Consider the following 19,402-nt stretch of genomic DNA (forward strand, 5'->3'; position numbering starts at 1 on the left):
GGGAGAACATGCAAACTCCGCACAGAAAGGCCCTCGCCGTCCACGGGGCTCGAACCCGGACCTTCTTGCTGTGAGGCGACAGTGCTAACCACTACACCACCGTGCCACTCAAGTCTCCATCAATGAACAGTTTGTAACTTCAACAAAACAGACTTCATGGTAAAACTATAATGAATTTTCTGGTTACACAAACACTCGGGCGATTCCTCTGTCTGTGAGTAAACTTGTGACCCTAAGCTCAGACTCGGGAATGTTTTTTCTCAGCTCTGCAAATGAGTTACAACACTGTAAAGCAATCAATCCTACAGCTCATGGGCTGAAGTTTCTTCAGTTCCCCGCTCACAACTTTATTTCTGACCTGAAGTTACAGCCCCTTTTCCAAAAACGTTGGGCTCTGTGTAAACTATAAATAAAAACAGAATGCGATAATTTGCAAATCATGGAAACCCTATATTTCATTGAAAATAGTACAAAGACAACGTATTTGTTGAAAATGAGAAATTATATTTTATTAAATATCTGCTCATTTTGAAACTGATGTCAACAACACGTTCCAAAAAAGTTGGGACAGGGGCGTGTTTACCACTGTGTTGCATCAGCTCTACTTTTAACAACACTCTAAACGTTTGGGAACTGAGGAGACCGATTGCTGTAGTTTGAAAGAGAAATGTTGTCCCATTCTTGTCTGATATGCAATTTCATATGATGCTAGTACAGTTAGCTCGCCAGGCTAATCTCACCTGTAAATGAAGCCCAGCATGTAGCGTGAAATGATTTCCACATTGATTAGTGAGTTATTTAGTTTGTGTTTAACGAGTTAACTTTAGAAGCGATATGTCGCTCTACTCCTGACTCTCATCACAACTTAAACAATATAAAATAAATATATATCTGTTTTCTCTCCTGTGGGAATGAAACGACCCTTGCTGTGTGAGAGTGTGAACTCGCCCAGCAAGCAAGCCCGTGCAGGCCCCCTTTGGGCCCACCATGGGCCATATTAGGGGCCCCCTGCGGGCTGCCCGCACAGGGCCCGTGAGGCTTTGCTCATTGGCAAAGTACTGGCCCCTCAGTATGGGCCCCATACGGGCAGCCCACACCTAGCCCTAAATAAGCCCACACAGGTCCTGAATGGGCTGCCCTCACTCTGCCCTAAGCATAGCCCTCTCCTGGCCCGCAGAAAACACACATTGATATTTTTATATATATTAATATTTATGATATTTCATTCTACAATGTGTGCACACAAAAACTTAAAAAATGTATAGATTATTTAAAGAATTCTATAATTGACTTGATAAATACTTTGTCCTTCCTAGACCCATACAATATCAATATCAAAATGTGTGTGTGTTTGAATAGTAATTTCTATAGTGTTTATTATTTATTGTGTTTCTGACAATACATAATAATGTTTAAAAAATGTGAAATAGTCAAAATTTCAGAGTCCAAGTTTTAATAAATAATTTCACATAAATAAATAAATGAATAAATAAATAAATAAATAAATTTGAACAAATACATACAGTTCATCAAACGCTTTTGCACACCTCTGTAAATTGACAGGTGCGTATATAGGTTAACATCCCAGTGAGGTTGTCATTCAAAAGTAAAGAATATCTTCCACCACTAACAACACACACACACACGCGCGCGCGCGCGCACACACACACACACACACACACACACACACACACAGACACACACACATTAAACGTCCTGTGCTGCAACTCGAATGTACCGCTGCCTACGGCCACCCGCCCTATCTCGGGCATTCCGGAACCACACCTTCACCTCGTCCTCAATCTGTGCTGCTGGTGGGGAGTCCATTGAGCCTCTCCTAACAGCATCTGTATAGATGGGCAAAATGTTTTCAAGATAAGAGGAATGTTTGGTTATTTGCAAAATCAGCACTTTTGATATATTTGATTTGAAGTTCATTTCAAAGGTCCAGCGTGTAATTTTAGCAGTTTGTTTAGTTTAAAACTGGAAGAGTGAGTGCAATATGGACCAGGGTGCTAGATAAACAGAGAACAAGCACAGTAGGAATTACTTAAAATGCACATTGTACAGGACAGATTCTAAAAAGTTGGGACAATTGGAATTTTTGTGAATAAAACAAAACACTTTTTAAACATTCAATCTACACATAAGATGGAGGAAAAAATATTGTTTCGTGGGAAATATGTATTCATTTATTTGATACATGCAACAGATTTTTAAAAATGTGACGGCAAATTATTTTGTTGTTATTCACAAAATAAAATTTCACTTTGGAATCCAATTTGTAGATGAAGAGAATCCAGTGTCTTAAGTGCCAGTCAAAGAGTGATGATCAGCCAATTTTATCGTAGGAGATTAAAAAAAACTTACCTACAACTACCCTCTTTAATTTTAGGTCCCGGAATGCCCTTTTGTCATTGCACCCATTCCAATTGATGGTCATGGCCAATGAATGGCCGAAAACGGTGGCCAGGACCCTCCTGGTTGTGGCCTGGACAGTGGCACCACCAATTGTCCCCAGATAAGCAGTCTAAAGGAAAGAAAAGTAAAGATTAGCTCATCTGCTCCCACAATAATGGACATTATAAGCCATTTTCATAGATTTAATGTGGACATAAAAAAACAAGCTGATACAACACAAACTACTGAATCAAAAGTCCCACTTGTGCACATTTTTCAAAAGCATCATAACACACGCCATCAGTTAAGGTAACTCCATATATCATCACTTATAACTTCTTGATCATAGAGAGGAATTCGCCTCAGACCTTTACTATAATACCTTTTCAAAGAACTTAAAGGGGCTGCAACTTAGAAACCAATATACATACCAATTCTTTTTGGTAGGGGCTGTCCTCCAGTTTTTCCTCCAGTCCATTGAGGTCCTGGAAGTTCTGGAGAGGTAGCTCCAAGTTGTCTGGCAGCTTTGCGTGTTTGTTGCTGCCTGATCTGGCCAACATTGTCACCGTCCGCTCCAATGCAGACAGCCTATCCTTAATCTCCTCCAGCGTAGAGACCAAATATCTCTCAAGGCCTGAAAGGAAAAAGACACTGAACTGAGTGGCTTTTGTGCTTGAGAGAAGCTTACAGTCAGGATAGTGCTATCATGCTAACATGTTTTCTAAAGATTTTTCAAAAGGTATCATGATTTATGTCTTTTGCTTTGTATCCAAATGCGAATAGACGAATGAACACCAATTTTCAATGAGCTATGATAAATAATACAGAATGTAAGGGGAAAAATATAAAATGTGTACAAACGGATGAATATGCAATAAAAAAGACCCTCCAGTTTTCTCCAAACTCCTAACTGATCTTGAATCCATCAAACCATTTCTATTTTTAGAACTGTCTACATCCAAAATAACTTCAGTCACTGCTTCACTGTCCATCAAAGCTCAATTCTCAATCCAAGTTAAGTCTGATATAGACAGCTATAGGGACATTTAAGTGGCTTGATGGATGCAATAGCAGTAAAAGTTTTGGACTCAATACCAGTTGAACACTTAAGGTATATCTGCATAACCTACCTGAGGATAATGATGGCTGCCTTGCAGGTGGGTAAATAGGGAGGGGTGGACTAAGTTGGTCGTCCACTTGTTCAGATGGATTTCCTGCAAAGATGAGAAAAAAACTGTTACACGTGTGTCAAACAAAATTGTTTTTGACGTGGTTGCAGTCAGTCACACTAAACAAGATGATACATATCTTTTGAGTGTGTGTGTGTGTGTGTGTGTGTGTGTGTACTGGGGCGTGGGGTATGGGAAAAAGTTGTAAATAATGCCTACTTGAGGATGATGATGGCTGCCTCAAAGGGGGGTGAATTGGGAGGGGTTGAGGTGGGCTCAACAGCTGGGTGTCCATGTGATGGGCTTGGCCTGAGTGTGAACTTGCTGCAAAGATGAGAAAAAAAAGTTTCTGTTACACTGTGCCTCAGAGAATTGTCTTTTGATGCGACTACAGTCATTCACACAGATATTAAAGAAGACATTTCTTTGTGTGTGCATGAGGGAGATTTATAGGCCTAGAGTTTATGGGGAAAATGTGTAAATGTGCATAACCTACATGAGGACAATGATGGCTGCCTCACTGGTGAAGGTGGTGGGGGTGGGCTCATAAGAGTCAGGTTCATCGCTGCTGGTGGAACTGGTGGCAATGGTCTACTTGGTCCAGGCTCAGGCAGGGTGATGTAACGTTTCGTTGGTCTGCACAAAGAAACAGGATAACTTTAGTTGTTTGTTTTCTCATTCATAATTTACCTACCCAGCTCCTTGTTGTGAATAACATGGCATAGGCGTCGTGCTCCAACTCCCCAGCCGTTGTAAATCAAGCGTAAACCCACGGCCTCTCGTGGCTTATTGCTTAAATTAATGAGGGGAATGTTTGCTCTCCAAATCTTAAATTGGTTGGTTGCTTTTTCACGGTGCTCCTCTGAACAAAGCCTAACCAAATCTAATTCATAACTTTTCAATAAAGAAAGTGTGTTCAGACTTTAATGGTCCTGACAGAATTATTATCATCTACTTCAATAATTGGCACAATTTAACCCAATGTCTTCTACAGTGGCACAACTCAAACTTACTGTCTTGAACGCTGGCATCTCTCCAACTCCTCAGGCTCACTGGCGACAGCTAAATGTGTTTCTGCCATTTTGGCCTTTTTTCTCGCCTTTTCATAGTCATCTGTAAAGGCAAAAGTTTGTCAGACCCAAATTTATATACCATATCAATTCATCAGGCATCACTGCTTCTGACATTCCTGTTGTAACCCTGTGGAAAAATGGATAAACTGTTTTTTAAGTGAGAATAAACTTTTCACCAACCATTAAGGGGAAAAAGAAATTACAAACTGTTCAGATTAATGTTTGCATTCAGCATTATTTTCAATTCTTGAAAAAAGGAGAGTCCTACCTGCAGTGCCCAAAACTGTGATGGTGTGGGTGGTCCACGCTGGTCCAGGGACTGCATGTGTTAATAGAGCCACTTTAAATTTATTTGGATCTGCATAAGGTGGCCAGAAGGTCATCGAATTGTCACCATTAGTCCAGCTGTTGCTTACAATCCCAACAGAGTTGTCAAGGAACTCCACAACAAAATACATGATTGGCCTGAAAGTAAAAAAATAATAATAATAAAAAAAAGATAAAAAAAACTGTCGGGTGGGGGGGTGGCTAATTACTGTGGAGGAGAGGAATGGCTGCCCACTCTGATGTCATTGGTATCAAAACATACTTTTGGGTGACATCTGACAAGCGATACATTTGATCTGTATTTTCTAGATTACTGGCTTTATAAAAGCCAATGTCCTTTGAGTCCATGGGGCTGAAGAACAGTGACTCTAGTTTCAAAAACCTCCTAAAAATGATGTACGTTTTTTGTGTTCTCTCATCGCAGAGTATGTTCTGTACAAGTCCCAGATTGCCTTGAGCCATGACACAGTTGTCACCAACAGTTGTGGCAACACTGAAAAGTTCAAAAACCGCCTTTCTGTATTGGGTGCAGTGAGGCAAGGTGGCAATTGTTGGTCCACATGTATGTTTGATTTTCAGTATTGTCTTTGAGTTTTTGAGTTTTCTGGGTTTCATAAAGGCTCTTTCCAATGTGATGTGCCGGTGTAGTTGTTGTAAGACAAATTGGGGTTTCCTGCAAACTTTTTTTAATTTCCTCATGTAGTTTTCAAATGGAAAGGCTGATACTCCATCCAATGCTCCATATCTCCTCACATCATCAGCTAGATGGCATAAATTATGCACATTGTACACCAATTCATTTGCTCCATATAATTGTTCAAATTCATTCAAAAAATGAGACATTAGAGCGTCAGCAAAGTCACAATAGTATTTGCAGAGAGCAGGGGAGAGCATGAGGTACATGGCAATGGAGAGATTTAGGAAATTGGTGTATTGGGAAGATGGAAGGATGCCTTGCAAAACAATTGGGCCTGTATAAAGAAGGAACTGGCGGTATTCAGTTGCTTTCCATCTGTCAATTTCTGACAAACTTCTTGGCTTTCTTTGAAATTCAATTGGGATGTGTTGTCTTAGCTGTACCAGTCTTGCAGAGATCGCCATCACTGCCTGAGAACCCAGCCTACACGACAAATCTCCTTTCATCCAAAAACGCATCAGTTTTCGAGTGACGCCTAGACAAACAAGATGCATGTAATCCAGGATGAACATTGTTATCATGCCTAGATTAATTCGAGTAAGGGGGGAGTCGCCCTTGTGGTGGTCCTCATCCACTTTTCTCAAAAACTGGTCATCTGTGCGAGGCACAGCTGTCTTCTCAGGGAAAGTCATATGGTTGTGGACATAGACTCCCTCTTGAGTGCAACGCTCACATCCAAAATACCCATTGTGCCCTTTGATGTTTTTTAGAAATGACCTCGCGGGAGCGTCACAGACGAAACAGTCAATTCTTAAAAAGAAGGTCTTTCCAGCCATGTGAAACCCCTTCTCAAGCTGTGCTACCTCCTCCACAAAATCATGCAAATATTCCTCTAAATCTAGAGGCTTTGTCTTGCCACAAAACATTCCAATGACAAAGGGATCCTTATCAAATGGCACTTTGCCCAAGATTGGCCACAACTGCAAAGCTGAGCTCTTATATAATGGCAAACCATCCACATTAACTTGTAAATTAATCATCTCACTAACATTGTGGAGAGCATCTGTTGCGATTGTCTGGAGGTATTTGAGAATGCCAATGTGTAAATACTCCCCTCCTTTTATGTTCTTTACATTGGCTGCTATTTTAGCTGTTTTTAGCAGGGTTCGAGCTTGCTTTGGCAGGCTTGGATGGAACTCCTGTAGCACACTAAGAAGATCAGAAAAGGTGTTCTGTGGCACATTGTTCCTCAGAGCCCAGTCACAAAGAACATTTGTCAATTTTGAACATTCATCTTCACTATCTTCATCAGTTTCACAAACATCCTCTGAGTCACTGTCTTCATAGTCACCATCTGAGGTCATGCCATCAACTCTCTTATCGTTACAGTCATCAAATGAACTTGTGCAGTCCATGAAAACATCGTCTTCCTCCTCAGCACTGTCATTCGGGGCCTGACTGATGTCACGGTCAACAGCATCCAAAATATCTCCTCCATTGTCAGAATGTGACTCAAAAGACTGAAGGATTCTTAATGTGCGTCTGCGTTTAGTCCAATAACTCCTGGATGCCATGTTCCTGTAAGCAGATCAAATTTGGGCTATAGGACTATCATCATAGGCAGCACCATTCCAATCCCATTCCTTCAGACATACACTGTAATATGACAACATTTATGTTTAATGCACTTTTCATAATTTCAATTGAGATTCACATCGTGTTTAAAACAGCCTATTTCTGTCTGTGTGCTAGCTTGGCCTACTAGTATACAATATACTTATATATAGGTTATACACTGGGGTGAACATTGGTAAAGTGGGACCACTGGTAAAGTGGGACAGCTGAGGTTTTTTCATGAATATCTCCTTTGTGGTTCGGCCTTAGCAATTTAAAACCATTGTTGAATAATCCCTGGAATGTAAGGGGTTAAATATTCGGTCAACATGCATATCTGTTTTGTATGGAGAATGCTGGTGACCGAAAATGTTTTTTCACTGTTGGTGGCACTTTTTGCACTGCTTGCTTGAGTGCGCAAGTTCCACTTCTTGCTACTGGGGATCAGGGAAATGTGCGATTGGTTAGATCAGGTATGACGCATCATCATCTGGCGCGAGGTTGAAGTGTACAGTCAGTGCTTAGTGCGTCGTGCATCTCATTCTTGGGCAGGATTATGTTGGCGACAGTCAGACACGAGCCTACCCTGCCAACACACCCATGTGGGTCCCACATGGGTTGAATGTGGGCTGCCCAGCTGGGCTCCAGTCGGTTTTGGCCAAGGGTTATGCGGTGGCCCCATGTGGGCAAGCCCAGTTGGGCTAAAAGTGGGTTTCATATGGGCCCTAGCTAAAACCTACTTGGGCAACCCAGGTTTCTCCCATCTGGGTCCCACACGGAGTTGTCCCATGCGGGCTCATTATGGGTCCCTTATTTTACCCTTTCAGGTATTGTGTGGGCCTATTACAGTCAGCCCATAGTACAGTTCTTTACACAAACAGCAATAACAAATACATTTACTTCAACTGCTAACAACTCTAAATACATGTTTTGCGTGCCAATATCTTAAAAACTGAAACATAACACTGACTCTTGAGAATGTGGTTAACACAAGCTTTAATTTTAAAAAAGAAAGAAAAAGTACAGTCGGAGGAGCTGTTAATGCAGACTCCCACTCCTGGCTCCCTGCCAAAAAGGTGGGCCGATAAAAGGTGTGTGTGTGTGTGTGTGTGTGCGCGTGTATCTGCATGTCTGCATGTGTGTCTGCATTTATGTGTGTGTGGTGTGTGTGCGCGCGTGCGTGCGTGCACGCATGTATGCGTGAAAGAAAAAAAAAAAGAAAAAAAAATTACATTTCTGGAGGAGCTGCTACTCTGGCCTGACGGGCCTGTCTATTCCCCCCCCGTCCCTAGCCCTAATGAGCCATTTGGGGACTGCCTTCTCCGCATCCTTCCTTGTGATGGTACGAGTCATCGTGTTCTTCTTCAAGGCTCCTGCAAGACACAAATATAGCAGTGACTTACATCATGTGACAACTCTCAGCCAAATATCGCGTTTCATGTCTGCATATTAAATGGTAGGGGGTGTGTCATTCAGTTAAATAAAAATAAAACAAGAACCGTCGACTTCTTAACTACCCCAGACATGACCTATGCCCACCCTTACACACCTGTAGTTGCATGATTGGTATTCTCTATATTTGTAATACTGTATTGTCCACCTACCATAAAACGACTTCAAACAGCTTGAGGGGCTTGAAGCCCCTCTTGCTATTTCTTCCCAAGAAGTTGAACCCTCTTGAAAACTTGTGTTCAAGGAGGAAGGCCATCATACGGCGGGTGGCCCCGTCAACAGTGGCCCCTCCAATGTCAGCCACAGCTGCAATCTGAGGGGTAACAAACACAATACAAGGCACTAGGCAGGTTAATCTATATTGCTCACTGGAGTAAACTTCTCAATATGGAAGCACTGCCAGATACATGGATATGAGCACACTTTAGAAGTTTCATATAAAATTCACTGTTAGTGAGTTGCGTTTCATTAAGCTAGACCTGGGGCCACCAATTCAAAGCAGTCTGTATTGATACTCAGAAAACGTAATGTTTACAATGCGAAGAGCCCCCACAAAGCGATTTTTTGATGCAAGTTATAATCATGCCGCCAGCCAGCAAAGCCACCACGAGTAACCGAATCGTTGTTCAAGTTACAACATTCAGTCATGAATTTTAACTCTTGACTAACATGATCTTGATGAATGGAAAGCTCCACAAACATGTTCAAACATTGTATTGTTCAAAAGTTGTATTGAAACCAGTCCATACAATTTCGTATCTTCATCTAATTTATTTCATTTCATCAAGGCCAGGGCTATTCAATTAGAATTTCATTCGGGCCACATTTTGAAACCAAGAACTTAAGCTGGGCCGCACATGTTCAGCGGTCACTAACAACTGGCAATAGCAATTTTCAACCAGTAAAAACTATCTAAATATTATCTTAACATTGAATGTTCAATGTAGCCTTAAAAGACAAGCCAGAGAATCACAACACAAGATCATTTGTTGTCCTGCAATATCAAAGCTGTTGCTACATTACTGCAGTAAACTGAAGGGGAAAAAAAACTATCATACATTGTGCAATGCAATTCGTGCATTGTTCTTTATTGCAATATTTTGGACAGAGTACATCCCAGTATTGCAAGTTCAATAACTTTACTGTTATCTGACCCCACAAATTTACCAAACAGAAATTATCTGTCCTCTTAAGTGAATATGTGGTTGTGATAAAACACCACCAGGGGAAAAATCGCGGGAGGAAGATGTGTACAGCAGGCTACAGAGGATTTTTGCAGTAGCATAGGCCTACATAACTGCAAGCGATCTTGAAATAATTAATTGATTAGTGACCGGGCACATCGGAACTTGAAATGGAACGTTAACGTTACGTGCATTCTGAGTGACCAACTGTAACCTTTAGCCATATGAACACTACTGCAGACACACCCCATCCTTTTTGAAGGACCTTTGAAGTGAGTTGTCAAGTCTGCGAAGCTGCGTTCACAAATATTTTTTTTTACCGGACTCTAGCTTACTACAAGCGTGGATGTGCCCATTGTCTCGTCAACGCGATCACAAAGCCAGGCTGGTCTCGTAACTGTATTTCCCTCCCAACTTGACGCTCACACTTTTTTCGTTCACGTGTACGATACGGACATTCCACAAACACATCTCAAATGCTCACGCTTATTGTGCAATGGTCATCATTGGCATGTCGTTTTGATCGACTTTGGAGGTTTAATTTCTTTACCCATAAAGTAGTCCTACGAAACTGCTAGATGCCACCTCCGTGTTTAATCTTTGAAGTCGGTTGTCAAATCTGTGTATCTCCGTTGTCCGACGCCCCATAAATAATTTTCCAGTGGACTCTTCCACAGCAACCATGGACATGGTGCTAGCTCAGTCTCATTATTGAAGATGGGAGATTGTTTGCCTAGTCAACATTTGTTTATGGACTGATTTCAGACACATCACAAACGCACGCACCTTGTACTACAGTGCTGCTTTGGCATGACGCGAGACGCTTGTTACTGCACATCGCAACGCCCGACACTCTTCCAACGACATTGATTGAAAAGATTTGTTTAAGAATGCAAATAAGCATATTAAGAATGTAAAACGGATTGGAAATTAGAAAGGGAGGCAAACTAACTAGTGTAAGCGAGAGTTTAAAATGTATGTTTGTTCTGGAGACTCGCGAATGCTGTTAAATTTTTGAAGCGGGCCGCCAATTGAATAGGCCTGATCTAGGCCAAAGTGTAATATGTTAACACTTTTTTTTACATCACCATAAGTAAACTTTCCTCGAAGAAAAAATAAAAAATATAAAAAAGTATTTAACCTCAGTTTTCCAGGTTTGCGCTGCGCATATAGTGCCCGATTCGTCCCCCCCTGAACCCCTCCCCTCGCGCTTGTGTGAGTCTCACAAACCCAGTTGCTCCACCACCACTGGCAGTAGCCACAGCCACTTTACGTATGTCCTGCTACTTCCTTAAAAGTTTTCTGCAGTCGCTACGTGGTTATTATGGACAGGGAAAGCCGTGTGGATAAAGTTCATGTCATACGAATGTAAGCTGCAGTATGCTATTGGTGTAGCCATTTTTAAAACAATTGGGCTTTTGCATGTTAAATAACAGCCATTCATAGGCTACAGGAAGCAACAGATAGATTCAGTTCACATACAGTACATTTAAAATACATACCAGTTCTGCCATGAAGGTGGGGTCTTGCAGTTTCTCCTCCATGGACATTAGATCAGTAATTGTCTTTAGGGGGAAACCTTCAGGAGTGGTGCGAATTAGGTCAGGCATGTTTTGACGATTTTGCACGAGGGCCTGGAGAATTCTCCCATGTTCCACTTGAGCGTCTTTCAGGTCCTCCAGTAGTCTCAAAATATGCTGAAACATGCCATCCCGAATATTTTGTCTTGGGATGAAAGACTCGGCAGCTGCAGGCGTCTCTGCAGGCGTTCGCAGAGCCCCGGGTGGAGGAGGAAGAGGTGGAGGCGTTCGCAGAGCCCCGGGTGGAGGAGGAAGAGGTGGAGGCGTTCGCAGAGCCCCGGGTGGAGGAGGAAGAGGATGGATGTCATCATTCTCCTCATCTTCGCTGGACATGACAACTGGCCTAAACATATATTATAATCAAGCACAATCAATAAGTTAGAGCATTTCAGTTAAACTGTAACTACTTCAACTAAAGCATTAGCTTATATTTATAAAGGAATTCACCAAGTCAGGCATCCGGGCATTTCTCATGTTTGCACCAAAATCAGGCGCCCACCATACTCATTTGGGGGAACCACAGGAGAATCGTAGGTTAGGTGTCTTATTTGAAAGCAATTTGAATAGTGTTATGTTAAATTATGTGAAGTGGTAATGAATGAACATGAAGGTAAGTTGTTGGGACATGGTAAGAAGTGACATCTACAAAAATTAGGACTTGATTGGCATTGAAAAATCACTGCATGTGCCGTTTATGTCCCCATTGGCGGGAGGCAGCAATACTACATACTACTCATGTTTTGGGAGGCAGCAATATTACAATTTGCGAACTGTTTGATGACATTAAGCTAAATTAATCATCATGTTCCTCCCATAGGGCCTTAATGTAAATATCTCCCCAATTTCAATATACAGTGGATATTGAAAGTCTACACACTCCTGTTGAAATGCCAGGTTTTTGTTATGTAAAAAAAAAAAATGACAGAATGACAAATAATTTCACAACTTGTTCCATCTTTACTATAAATTATTACCTGTACAATGCAATTGAAAAACAAACGCAAAGCTTTAAAGGAAAAATGTAGAAAATAAAAAACTTAAATAAACATGGTTGCATAAACATGCACACTGTCAAACTAATACATTGTTTTAGCACCTTTGGCTTTTATTACAGCACTCAGACTTTTTGGGTAGGAGTCTATCGGCATGGCACATGTTGATTTGGCAAAATTTGTCAATTTCTTTTGGCAAAAGTACTCCAAATCTGATGGGATCTAGGTCTGAACTCTGGCTGGGCCATTCCAAAACTTCAATTTCATTCTGGTGAAACCTATTCTTTTGTTGATTTAGGAATGTGTGTAGGGTACTTGTCGTCTGAAGGATTAAGTTTTTCTTCATATTCAACTTTCTAACAGGGCTGAAGGTTTTGCGGCAATACTGACTGTAATTTGGACCTGTTCATAATTCTCTCCTCCCTGACTAAGGCCCCAGTTCCAGCTGAATAAAACAGTACAAAAGCATGATGCTGCCACTACCATACTTCACTGTAGGTATGGTGTTATTTGGGTGGTGTTTTGGCCAAATATTCTTTTGGAATTATATCCAAAATGTTCACCCTTGGTGGAGCACATTTTGCAAAAAGACATCTTTAATGTCCCAAAAGCATATGGGAAAATGTGCTATGGTCTGATGAAACCAAGGTTGAACATTTTGGACATAATTTCAAAAGGTATGTTTGGTGCAAAAACAACACTGTACATCACCCAAATAACCCCATGCCTAGAGTGAAGCATGGTGGTGGAAACATCATGCTTTGTGACTGTTTTTCTTTAGCTGGAACTGGGGCCTTAGTCAGGGAGGAGGGAATTATGGACAGCTCCACATTGGCAGTGGTAGTGGCACAAAACCTTCATCTCCCTGTTATAATGTTGAAGATGAAGAACTTCTTAACCTTTCAGAACAACAATTACACACGAACACACACCTAAAATCAACAAAAGAATGGCCTCACCACAATAAGATTGAGGTTTTGGAATGGCCCAGACAGAGTTCAGACCTGAATCCCATTGAACATCTGTCAGGTAATGTGAAGAGGACTGTGCACAGGGCATGCACTTGCGATGTGCGAGATTTGGAGTACCTTTGCAAAGAACAGTGGGCTAATATTGCCACATCAAGATGTGCTATGCTGATAGACACCATGTCAAAAAGTCTGAGTGCTGTAATAAAAGCCAACGATGTTAAGACAATGCATTAGTATAAGGCTGTGCATATTTATGCAACCATATTAATTCAAGTTTTTTATTTTCTATATTTTCCATTTAAAGTTTGGAGTTTGTTTCTCAATTGCATTGTACATGTTATCATTTTTATTAAATGTGAAAAAGGTTGTGAAATTATTTGTCTTTGTTATTTTTTCACATCACAAAAACTTGACATTTGAACAGGGGTGTGTAGACTTTGTATAGGCACTGTAGCAGTACTTTGGCAACGCGACAGTGACGACACGCCGACTTAGTTAATATACAGTAAACACTGTGTATATACCATATTATATATATAAAATTCAAATAGACTCACCGCTTTTTTCGCTTCCCCCGGCCCATACCGTCCGAACACTCAGGCTCTGTGCTTACGTCAGTATGTCTACGTTCCTCTTGCAATAATTTTGCATGTGCACTTTCATATGTTGCTGTGGGAGACAGATAAATCAGTAAATCATAAATCAGGCAATTACTTTCAGATAACATTTTAAAAGGTGCAGTGTGTAACATTGTGGCCAAAGTAGGTATTGCAACTACTCTGTTCATTGAAAATGTGATGCCATGAATATTTACTTATATAATTATTATACTTACTTATATACTTAATATTTGCTAGTATGACCAAAATACAGTAAGTTTTCCTGCTAAAAATTCCCATTTCTGGAAATCCAAAATGGCACACATGGAGAAGATCCCATTTTTCATGTACGAAAAGTGCAATTTTCCCAGTCATAATGACTACATAGAATTTGATGGTGATGGTAAGTATTTGTGAAAAAGGTAACATTTGTGAATGGGCAGCATGAATTCTGGAAACAAACTACTAAAGATATTACACACAGCACCTTTAAGATGGAAAATGAGTTCTTGCATGCTTTTTAACACTATTGAATTTTTTTGTATCAAACTGTAGAGCAACTCCCCTTGATCAGTTTATAGATTGGTCAAACCAGCAGTAATTCAGAATCTAATAAAACTAAGAAGTCATTGATAGTGTAGGATTAGTATCTTAATAACTATACCACTGGATGTGGTTATACATTGTTAAGAATATTTTTTTGAGTTCATAAAGTTTTGGGCTTTAATGAAAACCCCACTGCCCAAAATATGACAACTATCTAGGACATGACAATCATCTTTATTATGCCATTGTAATGTCTCCATTTAAAGGCCCCAACAATGTATTTAATTTATGCATCTATTCTACAGTGATGACAAGATTTCTATCATATCTTTTAATAAAATACATCTAACTACCTGCTTCAGAGACTAAGCAATGAAGGTTTAAGTAACTGTTGACAATTCTGTTAATTTTTTTTCCCCTTAAAATATATGCTCAGTGTTGGAAAGACTGCCTGTTAATTCACCTTTGGCTAAGGCCAACACTAGAATGTTGATTGACCAATCACAGCGCAAAAAAAGGTCCGACAGAGGTCTACAGTTTTTGACAGCGCAAATTCTTGCAACTGTAACCCAAGGGGGCGGGACTTAGCCAAAGGCGAATTATGTTCATGTGTCCAATGTGCGTCGAGTATGCTATTCATGTTCCCGCACTCAGTCAGTCAGTCAGTCAGTCAAGGTCGTTGGTGAAGACTAGGCGACAAACGGAGAACATACAAGAAAAAGGAGCGAGATGCAGAAAACACCTTCGCTATCCAGCGACGTAGGGCATTTACAGGGCGAGCAGAGGGAGAAATAACAACAGTAACGACACATTAGCAACGCCGTACAGAAATAACGGTTTATGGCACAGACCCTTTCGGTTCTTGCTCATCTAGCTGCTACAATGACTGCTTAGACTGCAACAATAATACCTAACACACATTTAAATATCCGTCGTAAAGACATGAAACTCGTCGAGTGACGAGTGTGTTCATTGATAAGTTAACACAATCTAAAAGTAGACATACCATCACACTGCCCTGGCGCTGTGTACAGTTTACCTTCTACGGTTTGTGCACTCACTATTTGCCATTACTTTCTCCAACCGTTGTTACAGATTACAGGGAACGGCCTGGATTTAAGAGACAAATACATGCTCCTCTTGTTTTGAACACTTATTTGTAGGCAGTGCTTAATTTGTAAAGTGGGAGGTCGCGGAGCGCAGAGGATGAGCGGCTCCGGTGCGGAAGGGGGGCGGCGCGGCGCTTCTGGGCATGTTTTGTAATAACACTGCAAATTAAGTTCATCTGCAGATATTTTGTGGATGTCGTTTCATGAGGGAAATCACCAACAAGACAGATATCAAAATCAGACATTAACACTAAATAAACTTGCATTTTTTTATTTAAATTTTTTTTTTGTTACATAGTCAAAAGAGGTGTCGGATCACCGGATCCAGTGTAAATAGCTGCCGGAGCCAACGCCCGAGGTTCCGGAGCGCGCTCCGGCTTGCTCCCCCTCAAATTAAGCGCTGTTTGTAGGACACTGCCTCTGATCTGTCCTACAGTCTACCAACAGCAAAGGAACACAACGCTAGCTAATGCCGTTAGCTAATATTACTACAGAAGAACAAAGAGGTTACAATGGGTTATTTTAGCCTATTTGGTTACACACTCGCCGCCACAGAATGTTAACAGCAATGTAATGCCTTTTCTGGCTAATTTTATTCGTCTTACCTCCAACAAAGTGGTCACTACACAAGCGCCAGTACGCCGCTATCCATCTTCTCCGTCAGTCAGCAACTACCGGGATCCGATAAAATGATAACCCTTGCCTTGTTTGTTGATGGTTACTACATCCAGGTGCACAACAATATAGTGGCATGATGGAAGTCTTGCTGAAAATAAACACTTTCTTTGCTGCCGTTCCTCAATGCTGGCTGTGGTAAACTACTGGTAGTACACGTCCAAAATGGCGGCCGCGTTTGTCGTGACGTCACGTGAAAAGGGTCTTTGAGGTCGGCCATATTGTAAAAGTGGAGAATCAGTACAAGCATTGCTAATGGGAGCCCCGATCATCTAGCCTTGAAAATATCGCTGACCTTCACGAATTTCACAGCTTATCTTCCTTACTGAAGATAGTAACCACGAAAATAGCTTGATACTGACTTAAAGATCGGAATCAATATCCAAAGTTTCACCAGGCTTGATTACCAAAGTTAGCTAACAACAGCACCTCATTCATTTACATTAACTTAAAGCCAGTTAGTTCCTGTCCTTTTGGTTAACATGATGCAGTGAAAACATAGTTGCAGAAATAGCATAGTTATTGCCAAAATACACTCGTATCATGCAGAAAGATTTTACCAACCTTTTGTTAAGTGATCCAACTCGTGCGTGCACTCTTCTCTTCACAGGCAGCAGAGACAAAAGCCAGTCAGCAAACAGCAGAAACTGCGCGAAATGTATCCATTTCACAGGGGGTGGAGATTTCCCAGTTTGCATTGCTTCTTGCTTTGGTTATCCTGCAGGAGTTGCACTGGAATATGCCTGCTTTCTTTTCAGTTATTGCAAACTTTGTTGTGCTCGGAATATGTGTGCTTTAGCAAACTTTATCTTTTATGCTCTAAAATTGAGAAATTTTATTTTCAATTGTAATTAACGTTGTATTGTTTATATTATGTTATGGCATCTTAGAGGTGTGGGAGTAAAATTCTTGTGTTTTTGAATTGAATTGAAATGGAGCCTTGCTGGAGCCCACTTACTGCCCATGCTTAATTTAGCCCATTCAATGCCCACCCATTGCCCATATGGGCTCCAACAACAAAGCCCACTTATTGCCCATGCTAAATAGCCCATTTAATGCCCACCAACTGCCCATGTGGGGCCCAACAACAAAGCCCACCTATTGCCCATGTTAATTTAGCCCATTCAATGCCCACCCATTGCCCATATGGGCTCCAACAACAAAGCCCACTTATTGCCCATGCTAAATAGCCCATTTAATGCCCACCAACTGCCCATGTGGGGCCCAACAACAAAGCCCACCTATTGCCCATGTTAATTTAGCCCATTCAATGCCCACCCATTGCCCATATGGGCTCCAACAACAAAGCCCACTTATTGCCCATGATAAATAGCCCATTTAATGCCCACCAACTGCCCATGTGGGGCCCAACAACAAAGCCCACCTATTGCCCATGTTAATTTAGCCCATTCAATGCCCACCCATTGCCTATGTGGGGCCCAGCAACAAAGCCCACTCGAAGCCCATGCCCACCCGAAGCCCAACTAGCCCAGATGAGACCCATGTGGGCCCCAACTGTACGTGTTTGCAGGGAACAGTCGACATAGTTAAACTTGCAAAACAATCGATGTAGCTGCTATGCTATGTAAAATCATAAGTCAGTCTGTATTCTGCTTCTTGTCTGTGATGGAATGTGTCAAAATGTAAACAATGGCTTTACAAACGATTCGCCTGTGGGCTGCCCACAGAAAGCCCGCATCGGCCCAATTAAGAAACGACATATGGGCCCAAATGGGCTAGCCCGCATTGGGCTAGCCCGCATTGGGCCAGTAGTGGTATTCCTGGGGCAATCGGGTAATTGCGGGCAGCCCACAGCTAGCCCGTGGCTGGGGTTCTGACGTGGGCAAGCCCTCGCTGGCCCTGTGTGGGCTAGGTTAGGGCTGGCCCTAGCCCACACTGCCCGAGGAAAGCCCACACGGGCCCCGTACGGGCTTGTTTGCTGGGCGCGCTTCTTCTGATCAGTTTGTCTGATTTGTTGTTCATTAAATTCTGCAGATATTTTCCACATGCAGCTTTTTACTTTACACAGAACAGCAAGTGAAAATTCTCAGAACGAGTGAATGTGACTGACAAATTACTGTACAGACGACACTTACTGTTAATGAAATAAACTCCCACACACACAGTCCCGCTCACCTGCATGCGCTGATTCCCCAAACAATCCCACACACAGTATAGTGAGGAGTGAAAAAACACACGCGTCCATCTCTGAGCATGAGGGAAACCTCCAGTGTGGGAACCGACCAGATCAACTTCCTTACAGCTCTCAATGACTACGCCTAACTCTCTCACAACCTCTCTCTCTCTCTCTCTCACAACCTCTCTCTCTCTCTCTCTCTCACACAACCTCCTCTCTCTCTCTCACTCTCTCTCTCACACAACTCTCTCTCTCTCTCTCTCTCTCTCTCTCACAACCTCTCTCTCTCTCTCACACAACCTCTCTCTCACAACCTCTCTCTCTCTCTCTCTCTCTCACAACCTCTCTCTCTCTCTCTCACAACCTCTCTCTCTCTCTCACACAACCTCTCTCTCTCTCTCTCTCTCTCACAACCTCTCTCTCTCTCTCTCTCTCTCTCTCACACAACCTCTCTCTCTCTCTCTCTCTCTCTCTCTCTCACAACCTCTCTCTCTCTCTCTCTCTCTCTCTCACAACCTCTCTCTCTCTCTCTCTCTCTCTCTCACAACCTCTCTCTCTCTCTCTCACACACACAACCCCTCCCTCTCTCTCTCTCTCTCACACACACACACAACCTCTCTCTCTCTCTCTCTCTCTCACACACACACACACACCCCTCCCCTCTCTCTCTCTCACACACACACACAACCCCTCCCTCTCTCTCTCACAACCTCTCTCTCTCTCTCTCTCTCTCTCTCACACAACCTCTCTCTCTCTCTCTCACAACCTCTCTCTCTCTCTCACAACCTCTCTCTCTCTCTCTCCCTCTCTCTCTCACACACACACACAACCCCTCCCTCTCTCTCTCTCTCACACACACACACACACAACCTCTCTCTCTCTCTCTCTCTCTCACAACCTCTCTCTCTCTCTCTCACACACACACACACACAACCCC

At 42.0% G+C, this 19,402-nt stretch overlaps 1 protein-coding gene across 1 annotated transcript; it reads right to left on the bottom strand.

Annotated features, from left to right (window-relative positions):
• Window positions 1-1,436: 1,436 nt before the first annotated feature.
• Window positions 1,437-18,628, bottom strand: LOC132866532 (histone-lysine N-methyltransferase 2B-like). Its single transcript, XM_060899359.1, has 14 exons — window positions 18,465-18,628; window positions 16,893-17,147; window positions 13,957-14,068; window positions 11,359-11,779; window positions 8,825-8,985; window positions 8,453-8,593; window positions 4,911-5,107; window positions 4,583-4,682; window positions 4,066-4,205; window positions 3,789-3,893; window positions 3,531-3,614; window positions 2,832-3,034; window positions 2,371-2,530; window positions 1,437-1,847 (listed from the first exon to the last, which is right to left on the bottom strand). Coding segments are annotated over exons 6-14 (1,131 nt in total). The 5' UTR covers window positions 8,455-8,593; window positions 8,825-8,985; window positions 11,359-11,779; window positions 13,957-14,068; window positions 16,893-17,147; window positions 18,465-18,628; the 3' UTR covers window positions 1,437-1,707.
• Between the last annotated feature and the right edge of the window lie 774 nt (window positions 18,629-19,402).

The sequence above is a fragment of the Neoarius graeffei genome, chromosome 18 (assembly GCF_027579695.1).
Source record: "Neoarius graeffei isolate fNeoGra1 chromosome 18, fNeoGra1.pri, whole genome shotgun sequence".
NCBI lineage: Eukaryota > Metazoa > Chordata > Actinopteri > Siluriformes > Ariidae > Neoarius > Neoarius graeffei.

Bases quoted from the DNA above. Each gene is read 5' to 3' on its own strand.
- LOC132866532 (XM_060899359.1), bottom strand. The intron at 3,894-4,065 runs GTAGGTTATGCA...TCATCTTTGCAG, and splicing joins GCAGCCATCATTGTCCTCAT to CAAGTTCACACTCAGGCCAA. The intron at 3,615-3,788 runs GTAGGCATTATT...TCATCTTTGCAG, and splicing joins GCAGCCATCATCATCCTCAA to GAAATCCATCTGAACAAGTG.